Source organism: Cyprinodon variegatus, unplaced genomic scaffold (assembly GCF_000732505.1).
Source record: "Cyprinodon variegatus isolate N-32 unplaced genomic scaffold, C_variegatus-1.0 Scaffold12, whole genome shotgun sequence".
NCBI lineage: Eukaryota > Metazoa > Chordata > Actinopteri > Cyprinodontiformes > Cyprinodontidae > Cyprinodon > Cyprinodon variegatus.
In genome coordinates this window covers 2710877-2729488 of record NW_015150465.1, presented here as the reverse complement: position 1 = coordinate 2729488, position 18612 = coordinate 2710877, and the positions used below count along the sequence as shown (strand labels likewise).

Sequence of the window (18612 nt, the reverse complement as noted above, 5' to 3'; positions counted from 1 at the left end):
GGAAGCAGAGCCTGGGGGCTCCAGGTTGGGATCTCTCATCTCTGGTGCTGAAGTCACTAGGGTGGTTAAAATGCTCCTCGGTGGTAAGGCCCCAGGGGTAGCGGAGATTTGCCCTGAGTACCTTAAGACTCTGGATGTTGTGGGGCTGTGCTGGTTAACGTGGCTCTGCAATATTGTGTGGACATCAGGGGCAGTTCCCCTGGATTTGCAGATTGGGGTGTTCCAACTACAGAGGAATCACACTCTTAAGCCTCCCTGGTAAGGTCTATTCCGGGCTTCTGAAAAGCAGGGTCCATCGGGTGATTGAATCTCGGAATTCAGGAGGAGCAGTGTGGTTTTAATCCTGGCCATGGAACACTGGATCAGCTCTACACCCTCAGCCTGATCCTTGAGGGTGCAAGAGAGTTTGCCCAACCAATCTACATGTGTTTTGTGGATCTAGAGAAGGCATTTGACAGTGTCCCTCAGGGGGTCCTGTGGGGGGTACTCAGGGAGTATCGAGTACCGGACCCCTTAATGATGGCTTTTAGGTCTCTGTATGACCGGTGTCAGAGCTTGGTCCGCATTGCCAGCAGTAAGTTGGACTCGTTTCCGGTCAGGGTTGGAATCCGCCAAGGTTGCCCTTTGTCAGCGATTCTGTTCATAACTTTTATGGACAGAATTTCTAGGCGCAGCCAAGGTGTTGAGGGGATCTGTTTTGGTGGCTTTAGGATTGCACCTCTGTTATTCGCAGATGATGTGGTTCTATTGGCTTCATCAGGGAGTGAACTACAGCTCTCACTGGAGCGGTTCCCGGCCGAATGTGAAGTAGCAGGGATGAGGATCAGTGCCTCCAAATCCATCCATGGTCTTGAGCTGGAAAAGGGTAGAGTGCCTTATCTGGGTTGGGGAGGATGTACTGCCCTTAGTGGAAGAGTTTAAGTATCTTGGGGTCTTGTTCACGAATTAGGGGAAGATGGTGCAGGAGATCGATAGGCGGATTGGTGCGGCGTCTGATGTGAAGCGGGCACTGTACCAGTCTGTTGTGGTGAAGAAAGAGCTGAGCCAAAAAGCAAAGTTCTCGATTTACCAGTCGATCTACATTCCTACTCTCATCTATGGTCATGAGCTTTGGGTCATGACCGAAAGAACAAGATCCCGGATACAAGTGGCTGAAATGATTTTTCTCCGTAGTGTATCTGGGCTCTCCCTCAGAGCTAGGGTGAGGAGCTCAGTCATGCGGGTACGGATATCAGAGATCCAATCCAGTTTACTTTACATGGACCTATAATTTCTTTCTTTTTGCTGCTTATTTTTTATTAATAATATACACTCACCGGCCACTTTATTAGGTACCCCATGCTAGTAACGGGTTGGACCCCCTTTTGCCTTCAGAACTGCCTCAATTCTTCGTGGCATAGATTCAACAAGGTGCTGGAAGCATTCCTCAGGGAGTTTGGTCCATATTGACATGATGGCATCACACAGTTGCCGCAGATTTGTCGGCTGCACATCCATGATGCGAATCTCCCTTTCCACCACATCCCAAAGATGCTCTATTGGATTGAGATCTGGTGACTGTGGAGGCCATTTGAGTACAGTGAACTCATTGTCATGTTCAAGAAACCAGTCTGAGATGATTCAAGCTTTATGACATGGCGCATTATCCTGCTGAAAGTAGCCATCAGAAGTTGGGTACATTGTGGTCATAAAGGGATGGACATGGTCAGCAACAATACTCAGGTAGGCTGTGGCGTTGCAACGATGCTCAATTGGTACCAAGGGGCCCAAAGAGTGCCAAGAAAATATTCCCCACACCATGACACCACCACCACCAGCCTGAACCATTGATACAAGGCAGGATGGATCCATGCTTTCATGTTGTAGACGCCAAATTCTGACCCTACCATCCAAATGTCGCAGCAGAAATCGAGACTCATCAGACCAGGCAACGTTTTTCCAATCTTCTATTGTCCAATTTCGATGAGCTTGTGCAAATTGTAGCCTCAGTTTCCTGTTCTTAGCTGAAAGGAGTGGCACCCGGTGTGGTCTTCTGCTGCTGTAGCCCATCTGCCTCAAAGTTCCACGTACTGTGCGTTCAGAGATGCTCTTCTGCCCACCTTGGTTGTAACGGGTGGTTATTTGAGTCACTGTTGCCCTTCTATCAGCTCGAACCAGTCTGGCCATTCTCCTCTGACCTCTGGCATCAACAAGGCATTTCCGCCCACAGAACTGCCGCTCACTGGATGTTTTTTCTTTTTCGGACCATTCTCTGTAAACCCTAGAGATGGTTGTGCGTGAAAATCCCAGTAGATCAGCAGTTTCTGAAATACTCAGAACAGCCCTTCTGGCACCAACAATCATGCCACGTTCAAAGTCACTCAAATCACCTTTCTTCCCCATACTGATGCTCGGTTTGAACTGCAGGAGATTGTCTTGACCATGTCTACATGCCTAAATGCACTGAGTTGCCGCCATGTGATTGGCTGCTTAGAAATTAAGTGTTAACGAGCAGTTGGACAGGTGTACCTAATAAAGTGGCCGGTGAGTGTAAATTACATTTAAATCTGTATTACTTTGCTAGCTTTTTTAAATAATGTGATATCAAGCCTAAAGCCTTCACAACTGAAAACAGATTTTAAAAAGTCTTCTTCAAACGACAAACTGTGTTGTGATGGGAAGTTGAAATGGGAATTCAGAGCTAGGAACGATCAATCTGCAGCCGATCAAGCTAAAAATCATCCAATTATCCAATCCAATCTAACTTTATTTATAAAGTACTTTAAAATTTCTTACCAAAGTGCTGTACAATGCTGTACAATGAAACAATATAAAACCATTACACAGACTCAGAGGACATAAATAAAAAAAATTAAAAATTATTAAACCATAAAAGATATGAATTACAAATAAGAGTATAAAATCTATAATAAATGAATAGTGAAATATAAAAATAAAAATAATTTTAAATAATTGATCACAGGTTAAAATCCACATCTCACAGTTTTGAATCCAAGCCAAAGAAATGTGTTTTTATGAGCGATATAAAATCAGACAGAGAGGTACACTTTAATTCACATTGGAAGGTCGTTTAACATTTTTGGAGCTGCCGTAGAGAAATCATGATCCCCCTGAGCTTCCATTTTGTTTTAGGCACCTCAAGAAACAGCTGATGGGGGCTGACCTGAGTATTAAATTATGGTCAATGGATTTTAGTATTTTTCTACACCTCTAGTATTTTTTAGCTACTTATTTTGCCGTACTTACTGTCCACCCTTATGTACTTACAGAGCACAGAGGTATGATGTATCAGCAGTACAGAGCTGCAAGGTAGCCACTGAGAAAATTATAGGTTACATATGGGAGGACCTACATGACACCTATGATTTATTAGTTTTCAAGGACGTACTAAGACAATAAGTGCTTTAGTTAAATTGGGTTTAGCTCTTAGTAAATAGTTAAAGTTACTAGTAAATGTTGGCATTTACTATGTATACAGCTTGCTTTTGCTGCTGCGAACAAAATTCTTACATACAATAAAAAATATTTTATGTAAAGCTTACATTTTTTTTGTTTAAGAATTTAGTGAATCTTCATGAAACTCTTTAAGTTGTATCATTTGAGCAGATGGATTTAAATGGATTTGCGACAAGGTACAGTAAATAAAGGGTTGTCAATGACAATGTAGTAATCAGTTTAAAGACATTCCCCCTCATATAGACCTTTAAACAGCCTGCATACAGTAAGTACTGGGGAAAAAAAGAGAAGAAATTCCATATCAGATGATACCTGTTCATAGTGCACAGTACCATCGGTACCCCATAAGTTCTCCTTAGTACTAATTGATGTGTATAAAATGTTGAGCCATGCTCTTATCCTTTTTTCCTCCATACCCTGGTGTTGCAGCTGGTCCAGATCCATGAACTTGCTGGGTCTGGGGTTGAATCCCATGGCTGCTTCCTGCTCAGCCTCCTTGCGTTTTTGCTGCTCCTGCTGGCGGGCTCTCCTCGCCACCTCCTCCTGCAGCTCATCAAGCTCACTGCGGCCAGCGCCTGAAGACAGAATAAGATTGCAGAGTAGATTAATAATCAATCACACCAACAGAAGTTGCAGAAGCTGTATGTAACTGCATGAAGGGGGGGGACAGACCTGTGGCACAGCCGCCTACCCAGCAGGGGTGTGGCAGCTCCTGTGTGATAGCACCACTGCTTTTCGACTTGGGCACCGATCGCCATGACGGTCCTGACATCAGCACCCGTTTTTGTTGCCCCACCTCCCTGCAGAGAGGCATAAAGGGTGAAGACAGCAAGAAAGGCAGAAGAAAATGGGCAAATGCTGATAAATGAGACAACCCACACATTCTAATATGTTCAGGGCTTCATTTAATTTTTTTTTTATGGAGCACTTCTTTTTGGCCGATTTGTTCTCGTTAATGTCACATTTATGTTTCGTGCCGATAAATTGGAAAATGAGAGGAAAAAAGGAAGAGAAACCACAAGAGGAAAACATGATGGACAATGGACACTAAGAGCCAGAGACAGTAATTGATATGTGTGCTTGTCCTACCTGTCAGGGCTGCTGCTGTTCCTCTCACTGCTTTCGTAGCCACTCTCCATTCTCTGGATCAGACGTGGCTGGTGCTCCACCCCTCTCAGAGGTGGAGGAACAGGAGGACCCATAGTCCGCCCTGCACTGGAAAACCTGGGCTGACCAACCAGCCCAAACCCGGCCTCCCTGGTCTCCCTTCCCTCTGTGTTTTCCAGTCCTGATTGTGGTCCCACAAAGGGGAGGGACTGCTGAGGCTCAGGAAGAAGAGAGGACCCTGGTGCAGTGCTGTAGCCCAGAGAGGAGTCTCTTTGTCGGGTGAAGATACTGTCAATGTTCAGAGCCTCCCTCCTGGGCCTCCAGGTTGGCCGATAACGGCTTCCAGAAGAACTAATACAAACAAAAAAGTAGGTTAGTTTTAAAAGCATCTGCTAACTCTGGACAGATGGGCAATTGGATAACTGAGACTTAAATCAAATTCCAAACTCTTCCAGTCTGTGTGGTAACTCTGCGATTAAGTTTTTACATTTAGCTTTAATTAGCACTTATGCAAAACTTTTTTTTTTATTGCTATGGTTTCAAGAAACAAGAAATGATATAAACCTTGATGAGTATGAACACATATTTGAAGAGAGACTCAAAGTTCACATCTATATTCAGAAAGCAAATGGTAATTGAGGCGTGGGCAGTGAGGAAGAGGTAATTAAACTGTAGAGAACAGGCAGCAGAATGGCTTTAAGGTCGCAGCGTTTATTTTAGAAAAAGAGTCATAGTTTTAATCTTCTTCATGTAAATCACTGCAAATGACCATATTGCATAGATTTATGTTTGTTTTCCTTTATGTAATTCTAAAGCAATTTCATAACAATCCGCTGCAACAACATGGAGTTAATTGTTTTATTAATCCTACGATAAAAACATTAACTTGAAGATGAAAACTTGATTAATCCCTCCTTTAATTTTCTATTGTCTTTACATTTTATTGGTATAAGCCCATTACATGTTAAACTTAAAATAACAAAGAAGTCCTTGCTGCCAAGAGTGAAATTTTGCATTAAATAAATGTTAGGACATCTAATATTTAACCAGATAAACTAATAAGTCAGTTTAATGAGAACATATAGAAAAGCGTTTTAGATGATGGTAAACAGCTGCTAAATAATATCTGGGATTTATATTAGCAGCCATTTAAAATGGCCCTTCCCAGTCAAAAGCCAGATGAATGGGAGCAAAATCCCCTCCAACTTCCAACCACTGGCCTTCTCCTGGGCATGCACATTTTTTACTCCGACTCCACCCTTTCATTGAATTACAGAGTCTGAGAAGATGACACTTCTCTTTAGATCTTAATTTCTACAAATCATGAATGAAAAAAAGCATATTTTGGAAGTTTAAAAAAGATTTGTAGGGGACTAGCCAAGGATCAGCCAAGGGCCCATCAAAAAAGTGGGGAAATTTTGAATAGCTACTACTGTAGTTCTACTACTTACCTTGAATTATCATGAAAAGCCATATTTATTAATGTCTTGTTTTTGTTGGGATTATCAGCATTTTGAAAAACAATAACATATTTAATCATCTCTGTGTAAAGTAAGGCTTTAGCTAAAGCACTGAAGTGTTGTCTAGTTAAAAGAAGACAGCAAATGTAAATATTTGTCCAGAGGTACAGAATTATAAGACTGTATTGCTTATCATTTTAGGAGCAGCAGGAAAAAAATGCTTCTTTTCTGTTTGAAATAAAAAAAAAAAACCTGCTTGTTTTAAAAATGGTGAAGCTGTAAAGATAAAACTCATACCAACCTAAGCTTAGAGCGCACAGTTCTATAATTGTTTTTTTTTATATCCCAAATATCAGTACTGTTTGTTACCTATAGCCTAGCTCTAAGGCGGAGGTCTTCAACCGGGGGTCCATGAACCCTAGGGGCCCATGGAGGTACTCCATGGGGGTCGCAAAACTTTTTTTTTTTTATATTCCAACCTCCCCCACAATAACACAATTTCATACTATATATATATATATATATATATATATATATTTATATAAATAATTATGGGGTCCCCGCTCCTGGAAAACGTTCTAAGGTGCATCAGTTTAGAGAATAAAGCTCTCTTTCTCTTCCCCCCTCTCCCAGCATGCAACACATTCCACACACCAATCCATTTTTAGCCCCAGTGGAGTCCTATGAAAATTGTTTGCCGTTTTTTTTTTTTTTTTTTAAACTAACCGACAAATTTTTTTCATGCATAGTGTCTAAACAACTAATCAAAGGACATAGTTCAACATTTATCCCCTTCCAATTCTTTATGTTTCTGCTGGTTTGGATATAGGCTGAAAATGAGGCCATTTAAAGGGTTTAAAGCTAAATTTAGTTGGAGATCTGTCGCTGGGATGCTGTGTGTATGAGTGGTGAGGGGTAGAATATCCAGCTGTCTTCCAACCATTGTGTGTCGTTGGCACTGTTACAGATTGGCCCCAAGCCTATCTGAGCCAAATAATGGAAAGATTAAAATCTGGCGATTTTTTTTTATGATATCTATTCCTTATTTCCGGGTTAAAAAAGATACAACACTAACAGTTTGTAAATATGTCAGACTACAAGAAGATTTCTTTTGGGAGCAGGATTGTAACATCTTATTTTAAAAATAGGGGATCCACTGATCCACTTGTCTGAAGTTAGGATTATATACTGAAAAAATAGCTGAACTGTTTTTCTGGTTAATCAGAGTCAATAACTGATAGAGGAAAGAGAAGATGCTTCGGTGTAATATAATTTCAAAACTTAAATTGTATAATTGCACAAATTGTATTTTCTGCATTTCAGATTTTTTTTTGCACGGATGTATTTCACAGCATAAAACTCACATTTTTTGTGGAAAAAAGTGTTTAAATGATTTATCTTGGCCTCATTATATAACACCAGAAATGTTGGCCGTTTTTACAGGGCTGTGTGGATTTATGAGCCATTTTACATCAGACTACATATTTTAACAGCCGTTATCATGGTTACATGTTTTCAACAGAATTTCCACTATTTTTGATGTTTCTATGATTATTCAGGACTATCCAATACAAAACAAGACCTACAATGGTCCTAGGCCAGAAAAAAATATAACTGTAAAATTACTTTTATCATACGGGTGTATCATGTACCGTTAGGGTCACTTGCGCCTCTGACGTTAAAGCACAAAAACAATAAGGATGATCTGAATCAATGTAAAATATGATGTAAGGCTAACATTTCGGAACATTTAATCAGATCCCAAACTTTTAAAGGCTCAAAAAGTGAATTTAGCAACATGTTTGGAGTTCTGATTGCAGTACCTGGACTTGCTCTCACTGCTGGTGCTTTCATCCTCCCAGTGGGGACCCCCAGCCCCGCCCTCGCAGCCCCCGACTCCAGACGAAGACGAAGACGAGAGGGGGCGGGAGGACGAGGAGGAGGAGGTGAGGGGCCTGCGTGAAGACAGGAGGAAGACTGCCGTCTCCTTGTACTCCTGCAGGGGAGGAGAGGGGTGGCGGGTTGGAGGATCCACTGCTGACTCTGAGCGTGGGAGAAACGACAGGGAGAGGAGAAGCAAGTAAAACCAATAAGAGCTTTATTTATCCCACAGGGAGCAATTATGCAGGCGGCAGTGCAAATAAATGTGGGAATGTGCACCAATGAGCTAAACAACCTGAAGAATCTGCAGTGACGACAGAGAAAGGAATAATTAAAAAAACTGGCCTTTGTTTGCACTAAACTAAATCCACAACTAGTGTTGCTCCAAAGATAACTCTATCGCTAAAAAAAAAAAAAAAAAAAGCGACAACTTATAAATGTTAGTTTAAATCACTTATCCAAAGAGCGCCTTCATTAAATTGTCATGAACAGTTAGAAGCTAAAATGTTTGTACCTCTTCCACAAAATATCCAGAAACCATCAGGTATTTTATTGGGTTTTATGGGCAGGCCCAACTGTGCACAACAGCTTAGACCAAAAATGTGAGATGGAGGAACAAAGAGAGAAGCAGAAACATCTGCAGGCTTTGGGAGAAAGCCTCCATCAGCTGTGCATCACAATGATTTATTGCTTAGCCATTTTTTTTCTTAAGAAATCCCCTATTAATCTTTTCCTTGGTATTCCATTTCTTTTCTGAAAAAAAAAAAAAAAAACTCCCCACAGCATGATGCTGCCACCACCATGTTTCACACTGGAGATTATGTGTTTGGGGTTAGTTTATCGCAACTCATTTTGCATGCTGGTAATATAGGTTTTATTTCTGTCAAATCTAAGCAACTCCCCTTATATATGTGCTCTCTGTCTTCCTTCAATGACTTATTTGAAAAACTTCTTAGCAACAACCTTAGCAGAGGTGCTCTGCAGCTCATCCAAAGTTAAAACAGGACTACTGGCTGCTTAAACTTGCCTGTTTACTAATGTTATCTCACAAACCTTGAAGGCCCTCATGGATCAGCTGTATTCAAACCCAGTTTGTCACACACAGGTGAGCTCTACTTACAGATTAAGGTATTAAAGTAAAGGCTGTTATGCATCAGTTTTGTTTTAGAGTTTTTTTTTTTTCAAGATAATAATTGATTCTGTTGGAATATCATTTAAATGATAACATGATAATGTGGGGGAAAAAATGGAAGGGCTCTTGGCAGAAAAGTGAGCTATAAATAATCTAAACAACAACAAGTTATGTAACAAAAAGAGCTTTTTTGCCCAAAAGTTTAATGGGAAGACAGATCACCTGCCTTATTCCATGTGGTCTTACCTCCAGTGTCAGCACTAAGTGGCGGTGTGTCGTGGCTACAGACCACTGTAGTCTGGGATTCACTGGAGAGCCGGCTGCCCGTGGACTGGTGCAAGGGTCGGCTGCGGGACGTACGGTGGCTCGAGCTGTCCGTCGAAGAGTCGGTGCGAGTGTCGCTGGATATGGATGGCTCCCGACCTGAAAGATAAAAAAAGAGGTGACCCTTCTAAGGTAATCCTGCACGCTTGCAGTCTGTCACCAGTCAAAGGCCAGAAAAACAATCCCAGCCTCCAGCAGTAAAAAACAAGCAAAGGTCAGATTATAGCACTGAAGGTCACAGCATCATTGTTAAATCATCTCATGCAAGCAGATGATAAAGACAAAATAATCCCATCTGATGTGCAGCAGAGTGTTTATCTTTGCTGTACCTGAGTCCTCACTGTCGTAACCAGCTTTGCTGCTGCAGTGCTGGAGCTCCAGCTGCGGGTTGGAGCCAGTACACGGGTTGGGGCTCTCCTGCAGTATCACCGGCGTCCCACGGGGGTCAGCGTAGAGCAGCAACAGGGGCTGGTAGTGGCCTTTAATACAGCGAGACACTACGTCCTTCCACTTTGGGCCGATCTGGAGATGCAGCAGGAGAGCAGATGCACCAAAGGACATAAAGACACACATTTGCGCAGAGACACATGATGGAAATTATTCTGTCAGCACTGAAGTAGAACTTGGTACATAAATAGAAAGTAGAAGGTCACACAGAGTCTTTGCTGATGTTTTTCCAAAAAGATCTATTATTCAAATTTGTCACACTCTGTCATTAGCTAAACCCTCTAATGTGATAAACACTGTGAAGTGTGACTGACAAAAGAGTCAAGGATGTTTCCACTTACACCGGTTTGCTGACACTAATCCTTACATTCCACACAAAATATGGTAACAGGTGCAATGCCTAGATAAAAAACAAAGCTAAGCCCTAAATAATGCTACAAAATAAAAGTCAAACTATTTATTTTCAAATCCTCAGTGCAGCAAAAGGACCTGAGCATGCAGCACTTAAAGTAAGACACAGCAGAGTTTCTGTCCTTCCTGCTCTCACCGGCACAGCTGAGGATGCAGCAGATGCCGTACAGTGCAGCCTCCTCTCTCTGCAGCATGAGGACAACCCAAAAAAAAAAAAAAAAAAGGATGGAATAAAACTGCCTCACCTCTTTGACGTGGGCGTCGTCAAAGTACATCCACTTGCGTATCTTGGTCTGGAAGAAGAAGGTGGAGTAGTGCTTGCCGTAGTAGCACACCATGCCCACCAAGTAGAGCTCCGCCTGGCGAGCCCTTTCCTCTGTAACACGGTAAAACAACTATGGAGAGAGATAGAGGAGGAGGAGGGAGCAGACAGGAAGGGAGGGGGGCATCAGGGAAGAGATGTGCCGTAGGCAGAGGGAGTTGGGCGGGAGGGGGTACAAATGAGTTAATATGAAAACAAGCATATTTTATTCACCTACTAGATGGGCTGCATGTGGGAAGTTTCATGCAAACTGCAAAGAAACTGCCGCTTTTCTAAGCAGGAGGGCTACAGCTAAAGTACAGCATCTAAGGCTATACAACACCTTACAAAAATAATAAAACCTCTTGAACTTTTTAATGTTTTGGTTTTGTTATTATTAAAAAGTTCAATATAATCATACAGCATCTCTAATTGAGCTAGAGCAGCTCTAAGCATCGGATACAGCCTTTAAAGTGAATGGAAGTCCCGCACATTAATCTCTTACTCTATCCAATCTGAATGAGCTTGTTTTCCACAAAGATACAGTTTACCCTTGACTTCAGCATATAAATACTTCAGAATGGAGGTAAATGATTATAGAAAATTGGCAGTGACATATTGCTTCTATTGCGTTCCGTGAAATTTAACATCCTGGACTGTTTTATCAATGTTAATGAGGGGGCATTTACTGCAGTGAGACTCCATCCAACAGGCTAAACGTCTTATCTGCATGCAACATTATCAACGCACTCACGGATATTCTCACTGATCATATACTGCTCAGATCTTACTCAGAACTCTATGGTGCCTTTTGAATAAAAGAGGCTTTTCTTGTATGCATTATTTTTTTTATTTTTTAGCACTTTATGCCTGTTAAATTGTATTTTATGTTAACCACCACTGGTTGTACTGCAGGGGCATGCATGGTGGGGCTAACTGGCAGGATCAGGCTGGATTTAGAAAGTCTTACCAGACTCATTTTCAATGGAACATGCTCTACTCCAGGAGGCGTTTTAGGACTTAACAATAATAATTTTAAAGGAACATATCGACCGTAACAACCTGTCTTCTGATCGTCCTTTGACAATGAAAGCTGGTCGTTCTCATCTGCTCTGGTCTTCTTCACAAACTGCTTTCTGAATCTTACTAAAATGCATATTTTTTACATACAGCTCAGATGTTTGGAGCCAAATAAAAGCTTAATTTGAAATAAAAATATGTAAGTAAAGAAGAAAATGGAATAATCCATGCACAAAGACTTTTGTGCATTTTCATTCTGCCTTTTGTGACTTTGCCAGAGGCATTTTTTTTACCTAAAGATTCAATTCAGGGATGGTGGGATTTGTCTTGATTGAATTATGATTAAAAACAAAAAGAAAATGAACTGCTCTCTAGGTAAAAAAGTACAAAGAAAAGTCTGGCTACTCCTTTTAACAGTACTTTTACATAACCTTTATGCAGGGGCTGCAAGTTTCAATTTTACAACTCGCTTTGTTTTTAAAGGAGTACTATTCCTTTAAGGGCACAAAATAATTTTCGTAGTGCAAACTGCTCCTTCTTTCTTGGCAAACTCAAAAGAAGAACATACAGTGGAGAACAGCAGCTTGTATATTAAGTTTTACCAGCTGCAGCCGGAATATCTTTTGGAATTTTTCTTTGCTAAATGACTCACAGTAATAATAGATCATCAAAATCCAATTTGTATAGCAGACTATTGGTTTCAGCAACAAAAACTGATCCAATATGAGGAATAAAAGAGCTTAGAAGTGTTTTTGGGAAACAGGTGCAGAAGACAGAGAGTAGAAGCTGCGGCTCGAGGAAACGAGAGGCAGATGGATTCTCTTTTAACTGCTAAACACAAGAGGAAAAATTCAATAAGCCAGACTTTAGGTTTTTTTTCTTTTTATCTAACAGTTCATCGCACAACCGCAGGATGAAAACGGGGGAGAGAAAGGGGGGGGCATATCTTGACTCACTGTAACACATACTCATGTTGACTAATCCATTATTCATAGATATCGCTTCAAAATGCTGCTGGAGAGGTTACAGCGGCATCATGATGCATCAACATTACTCAGTTATGACTAAGAGTGTCAGGGGTCAAACATGTGAGGTGAATAAGGCTGTCTGAGTGTCGAGTAAAAAGCACAAGTAAAGAGATGTGGGAAAAGCGCTAGCTTTACAGTATAACCCTTGATTAGCGTACTGCAAATCCACCATTCAAATCCTGTAGATATATGTATGAATCAGTCATAGTTTTACTCAAGGTTATCATACAGTGGAAATCTTAGAGATGACCAAATAATTAGCATATGCAGAAGAAGCCCATCTCAGCTGCTTATTTCCAGCATCTTATTATTCCAGTCACGATCATTTTGTGACCTTTGGCAAGGGTTAAAACATACAATGATCAGTAGATTTAGAGGTTTACTTTTGGCTGAGCATTTCTTGGTTTACCGCACTAATTCAGGAGCAATACCCATCATACTGCAGATGGGTATCCAATCTGTCATTTAATGTCCAACTGACTAATTGTTCCTAATTTATCCTAATTTATTTTTAATTTGATCAAGATTCTCACTTCTATGAATTAATGACATGATCATTCCATAGAATAGCTCTTTCATTGAGATTTTTGATTGATTACGAAGCTGGCTGATGTACGGTATATTATATTAAAGCTGTTTAGCAAAATTAATAGACATTTCAACACAATCAAAGACCATTGCTTGAAAATGAATCTTCATTTAAAAAAATTTTAAACAAAAGATTTGAACGCTGAACCCAGATGCGTGCTATCCTAGAAATCAGTATGTTATTTTTAAGATGCTTTCGCTACCAAATCACATTATAAGTTATTTCAAAAAACTAATCTATTTTTTTGAAGCATGATATATATAACTTCTTACTGACAAACTACAATCTTTTATAAACCTTATGCTAAAAACTTAATACTCAACTGTTTCTGAAGTCCACGTGTTTTTGTATTACTTGTGTTTTTAATAAATCCTGCCAAGTGTTCTTTTTTGCTGCCGTATGTTAAATGAGTTTCATTGCCATCCAGTTACAGCTTGAAAAACAAAAAAAATTAATATATTGTGAAGATTGTTTTCACACAATAAAAATAAATATGTAATGGAGATTCAGGCTGAATTTAATTAATTAGGCAAAATCTCTTTGTCACTTTGCTGTGATATAAAAATGCGTTCTAGAGCAACTAAAAAATCAGTCTTGAAATCTGTCTTTATTCTTCTGTAAAACTTTAAAATAGTTCAACAGTTTTAAATAATGTAAGTTCAAAATTATTTTACTCCCACCATCTATAAGTGTACATTAAAGGGCAAATAACAGAGCCAAAACTCGCAGAGAGGCGACTAATTTTCATCAAATTTGGGTACGGATGATGAACAGTCACTACAGCGAGACCTTTCAATAAAAATTTATGAAGATTTATATGGGAAATACCCACATTTATACACTAAGGAGGCCATAAGAAATCTTCCCGGGCTCTAAAAGCTTGGAAACTTTGCAAACCAGCAACCTACCCTGGGATTTAAAAGCTAATGAAACACCTATGGTGATTGCAAGGAAATGTTATAATATTGATATCAGAAAATGATGGGGGGGGGGGGGGGGGGGGCTTCTGTTAATTACTGGAAAATGGAAACATTCTTCGCACATTACTATTCTGCTCTCAAATAACATCTACAGCAACATTGGTGGTCTGGCTGTTGACTCTGCTTATGACCTTTGCTATGTATTCTTCCTTGAGGTTTGGGTTATTCCAGCCTTAAAGTGTCCAATCTCTTTATAAACTTCGGACAAATCATATTTCCAAGGGAAATCCATCCATTTCATTGATTTATTTTCATAGAGCTTTATCCAGGCTTCCTGCTTGTTTCCAGATTTTAGCACTGGAGCTTACTTCATCTTCTTTCTGTGTTTTCAGTTAGGGGATGTAGGTACATTAGACCTATTCCTAATAAAAACTGCTGTTTTTTTTTTATTTGGAAAACAATATTAAAACTGTTGTCTTATTTTATGAACAAAAATGTGACACATTTCAGTTTTAGAAGCACAACTGGAAATACTTTTTTGTTTCACAACTTTGTTTTAAAACACCCTATTTGCTCTGTAAACCCAGCTAAAGGCCAATTTATTGTTTTGGCTCTGCATAAAGATGATAATTCAGAAGCCTAGTTCATCTTCTGAAAGACTCATGTGAAGTTCTGCAAAGAACTGTGGGGGGCTGCAATCCTAATATGCGAGAATAAAAAAATGAAAGTGATCCTGAGGGAATGATGGTAAATAATCTAGGAGGAAGAAGAAGAATAAAAAATTGTCACATAGTTTACCATTTATTCATTCCTATATAGCTAAAACCCTAGTCTGCCCAGTTTTGCTGCTGTCAAATCCTCCTACACCTAAATCTACAACCACAGACATTAACATCCATTAACAATCCCTGCTTCACATGCAAAAAGAAAAACAGGACAATTTATATACATCTCTATTGGAAATATATCTCTCAGCTTACATGAGCTTGTTTGTGTCTCACATGGAATAAATAGTTAAGAGAGGGGATATAATGTGCGCAACATTTGAGCCTCTTACATCTCCCAGACGCAAGCATGTTCCCAGGCTGTGGATGACGTCCTCTGCTAGGTCAGAATGATCCGAGTCCCACACCAGCCCGATGGACACTATTTCTGGTGAGTTCATCAGCACCCGTCGGATACGCAGAACCTCCCCACAGTTACTCTGTGATAAAGAGAGAAAGAAAGAAGGTTTAAACCAAAGGCTTTCAGACTTTTGATATATTTGGTAAAAACGGGTGCATTTTAGACTTTAGACTTTTTTAGACTTAAGACAGATTTTATTTGTCATTTTGTTTGCACAAGTGTAAAACAAAAAGAAAATTCATTTGGAAACAGCTCACTGGACAATTTTATTCTTTATAAATGCAGCCTTGAAAAATAGTAAAAATTACTATAAATTTACAGTTCTAATATTTTTAGAAAACATTTAGAAACAAGAGAATCATAATAATAATACAAACTCAGATCAGTCGATACAAAGTGTTTCAAAACAAAAAAAACTGGTTTATTATCCCCAAAAGAGAGAAAAATGCTGATGAAACTCATTCCAGGGGTTTATTTTAATTAGTTGTAGATGCTGATGGTTTTTAGGTGGTAATTGATCTCTTGTCTTAAATATTTCCGTTTACAATAAATAGTTTTTTATTAGCTATAACAGGAGCTGAAAAAAATAATCAGAGTAATTGTGATTATTGAAACAATTGTCAACTAATTTAGTAATCGATTAATCATTAATTGAAGTATAGAGACTCTAAAACATGCTTTTAGCTGACAGAGTAAGCTGCAGCAAGCAGAATATGCTTTATCCAAAACTCCTCAAATGGTTTTTTTTTTTTAGTTTTAGCCTGTTTAATAGAAATAAATGAATAAATAATAATCTTTAGGGAAGTTTTTGAAATCCAATTATTAATCGATTAATCATTGAAGTTATCGACAGATTAATCGATTAGCAAAATAATCCTTAGATGCAGCTCTAGTTATGTGCCATGTTTTTTTTTTTTATAGAAGGAAATAAACAAATGAATTACATCAGAGTGGGTCTAATAAGCCTAGATAACATGAGCCTCTATTTTTATTTCAATAATGAAATAAATAATTTCTTATGTTATTGAAATTGGAACAGGTGTGCTAATGCCTTGGTACCACTAACAAATGCATGCATGGTTATTTTAACAGCAATATATATACAGCAATATATATAGGAGCTGTTTTTATTGTTTGAATAATGCCTTTAAATTTTCCAAACTATACTGATTTTTGTTTTCATATTTTGTTTAAAAAATTTCTTCCATTATCATGTTTATGCTAAATGAATTCATGCGGCCATGTTACCCGCAGCTTGGTTATAAAAGCAGATCTTTCAAATAATTTTCTAATTCAGTCATTTTAAATGTAAGTACACATACAGATTCTCAGAGGAATTAAGAGAACAGTAAGTGAATGGGAAGGTAAGATAAAGGAAAGAGAGAAGAGTTATGAAAGGACTGTAAGAGAGAACGACAGAGGGGGGAAAAAGTGCTGTGCTGAGTTGTATTTGTCCCTCGGGCCTTCTGTTGAGTTCAGAACCGTGTGTTCTGAATCCTTCCTTTGAGTCATGACCCACCGCAGAGCTGGTACAAACACACACACTGAAATAAAAACCTACACAAACACACAGAGAGCAGGCAGAGTGGGCTCGGAAACAGCCTGAGAACTCCCCAGCATCCAGATCCTCTGCCAAACACAACACTCACACACACATTATGCTCAATCCCAGTCAGAACGCTCCCTCTGTGGGCAGAGAGCCGTCCTGCACTGGCACCAGAGATGGCAGGAAGGTATTCTGCCAGCGTCTACTTTTCACTTCCCAGAAAGGGACACAAACACAGGCCGGAGGGTGACAGCCAAGCAGCCAGGCTCCAGGATGGGAGCTATCTGTTTGCCCAGGACACAAAGTCGGCCCACAGCCTCTCTCAGCAGCTGACAACATCATTTATCAAAAGACTGTACAAATAGACTCGATATGCTTCACGTTCGTCAGTGCAGTCTCATCTCTTAAAGTTTATTTGTTGAAAAAAAGAACAAATATACAAAAAAAAACTGCTGGTCTTGCAGACCTTGAAGTGTGCAGACATTTCCAGAAGACGGCGGGTTACATAACAGGGCTGTTTGTCAAATGATACGATAGCTCTTCAGAATGCTGATTGTTGCATTCTTTAAAGTGACTAGGGATGCTGTAGGTCCTGACAACGTGAAAAGCTCCATAAAATAAGACAATCCCACTTTTATCAGTCCGCTGACGGCAAAGAATGTGTAGGTCTTGATCAAACTTTTAAAAAACAACATCCTGTGTGGGCTTTCACATATCGAGCTTGGATGAATTTTTAACTCTTATTTTTGTTCGCACCTTTTTTTATTTTTTGGTTCCAAACCTATAAAGAAAGAAGGTGATCAGCTTTTCCTTGTGTCTATAGCTGATGATACATGCTATGAGTATGCCAGCTATTTAGGTAGATTATAGGTTTTTTGTTTTTTTTTATAAACGCAGACAGCATTATCATGCAGGCCACGGACCGCCAGGGCTTCTCATTTCACACATAATTGTTGGCTGCAAATTGCCGTTATATTTGCGATGCAGACTGAGCATGTGCAAGACTCAGAGGTCAAACACAATTAATAACAGTTTGAGATACTTTGCTCTAATGTTAACTTTTCTGTTTTCTCATTTTGGAGTTTAAAAGTCCTCCTTCTTCTCCCTGATAAACTCAAAGGAAGATTAGCATTATTATACAGACTTTTCTCATAAAACAGGAGAGATTCTCAGAAAAAATTAAATATCCCTGAAAAATAATAGATTTCAATAAGTAAGGGAGCAAAATTAATATAATAAAGAGACTCATTACACATAGGGATTAGAATTTATGCTTTTAGGTTAAAGCTAATGAAAATCATAAATCCAACTCCTCAAAAAATTTTTTTAAATAAGATCATTGAAAAAGAAAGCTTAATAGATATGTTATGGCCTGTGCAACCATGACTTGACAGATTTACAAAAGAGAGCCAGTATGTTCGATAGGCACTACAAGGTTAATAGAAAAAAAATGCAGGGTTCTATTGCATATCAATAGAAAGTCTAGTGGAAGGAAAAAGCGCCATAGCAAATAACTGCAGCAGACAGAAGACTGTAAAAGAAAGACAATTCAGTGGGATTTTGTAGGGTACAAGGTGTGGGCCGCACCTGGAGTCTGCTTTACAGTGTAAGGCACCCAACATAGACAGACTCAACTACATACAAATTCAATTCAAGTCCAAAACATAAAATGTTCAAAGCTGCAGAAGTCTAAATACCTTCAGATTAGACTCTGCAGGTTGAGTTAGCACCTTAACCTCTTACACCCTAAGGGGGTATAAATAAATTTCTGCCTGACAAAAACACACAAAAGTAAATCACTTATAGCCTCACAGCTATTAGGTTTGAGAAGAAACTTTTGGTACCTCTGTAAAGGTAAGATGTCA

General features: G+C 39.4%; 1 protein-coding gene across 4 annotated transcripts in view; it reads right to left on the bottom strand.

Annotated features, from left to right (window-relative positions):
* The window catches only part of LOC107088969 (inactive ubiquitin carboxyl-terminal hydrolase 54-like), a 94407-nt gene that overhangs the window by 17708 nt on the left and 58087 nt on the right, over positions 1–18612 (bottom strand). For all 4 annotated transcript variants that reach the window (XR_001481410.1, XM_015381449.1, XM_015381458.1 and 1 more), the window contains 8 exons: positions 15134–15280; positions 10464–10613; positions 9690–9882; positions 9283–9459; positions 7847–8066; positions 4546–4914; positions 4129–4256; positions 3873–4031 (listed from right to left, as the gene is read on the bottom strand). Coding sequence is in view for 3 of the 4 variants with exons in the window: in XM_015381449.1 (XP_015236935.1) it covers positions 3873–4031; positions 4129–4256; positions 4546–4914; positions 7847–8066; positions 9283–9459; positions 9690–9882; positions 10464–10613; positions 15134–15280 (1543 nt within the window). In the remaining variant the exon portion in view is untranslated. The remainder of the gene's footprint in view (positions 1–3872; positions 4032–4128; positions 4257–4545; positions 4915–7846; positions 8067–9282; positions 9460–9689; positions 9883–10463; positions 10614–15133; positions 15281–18612) is intronic.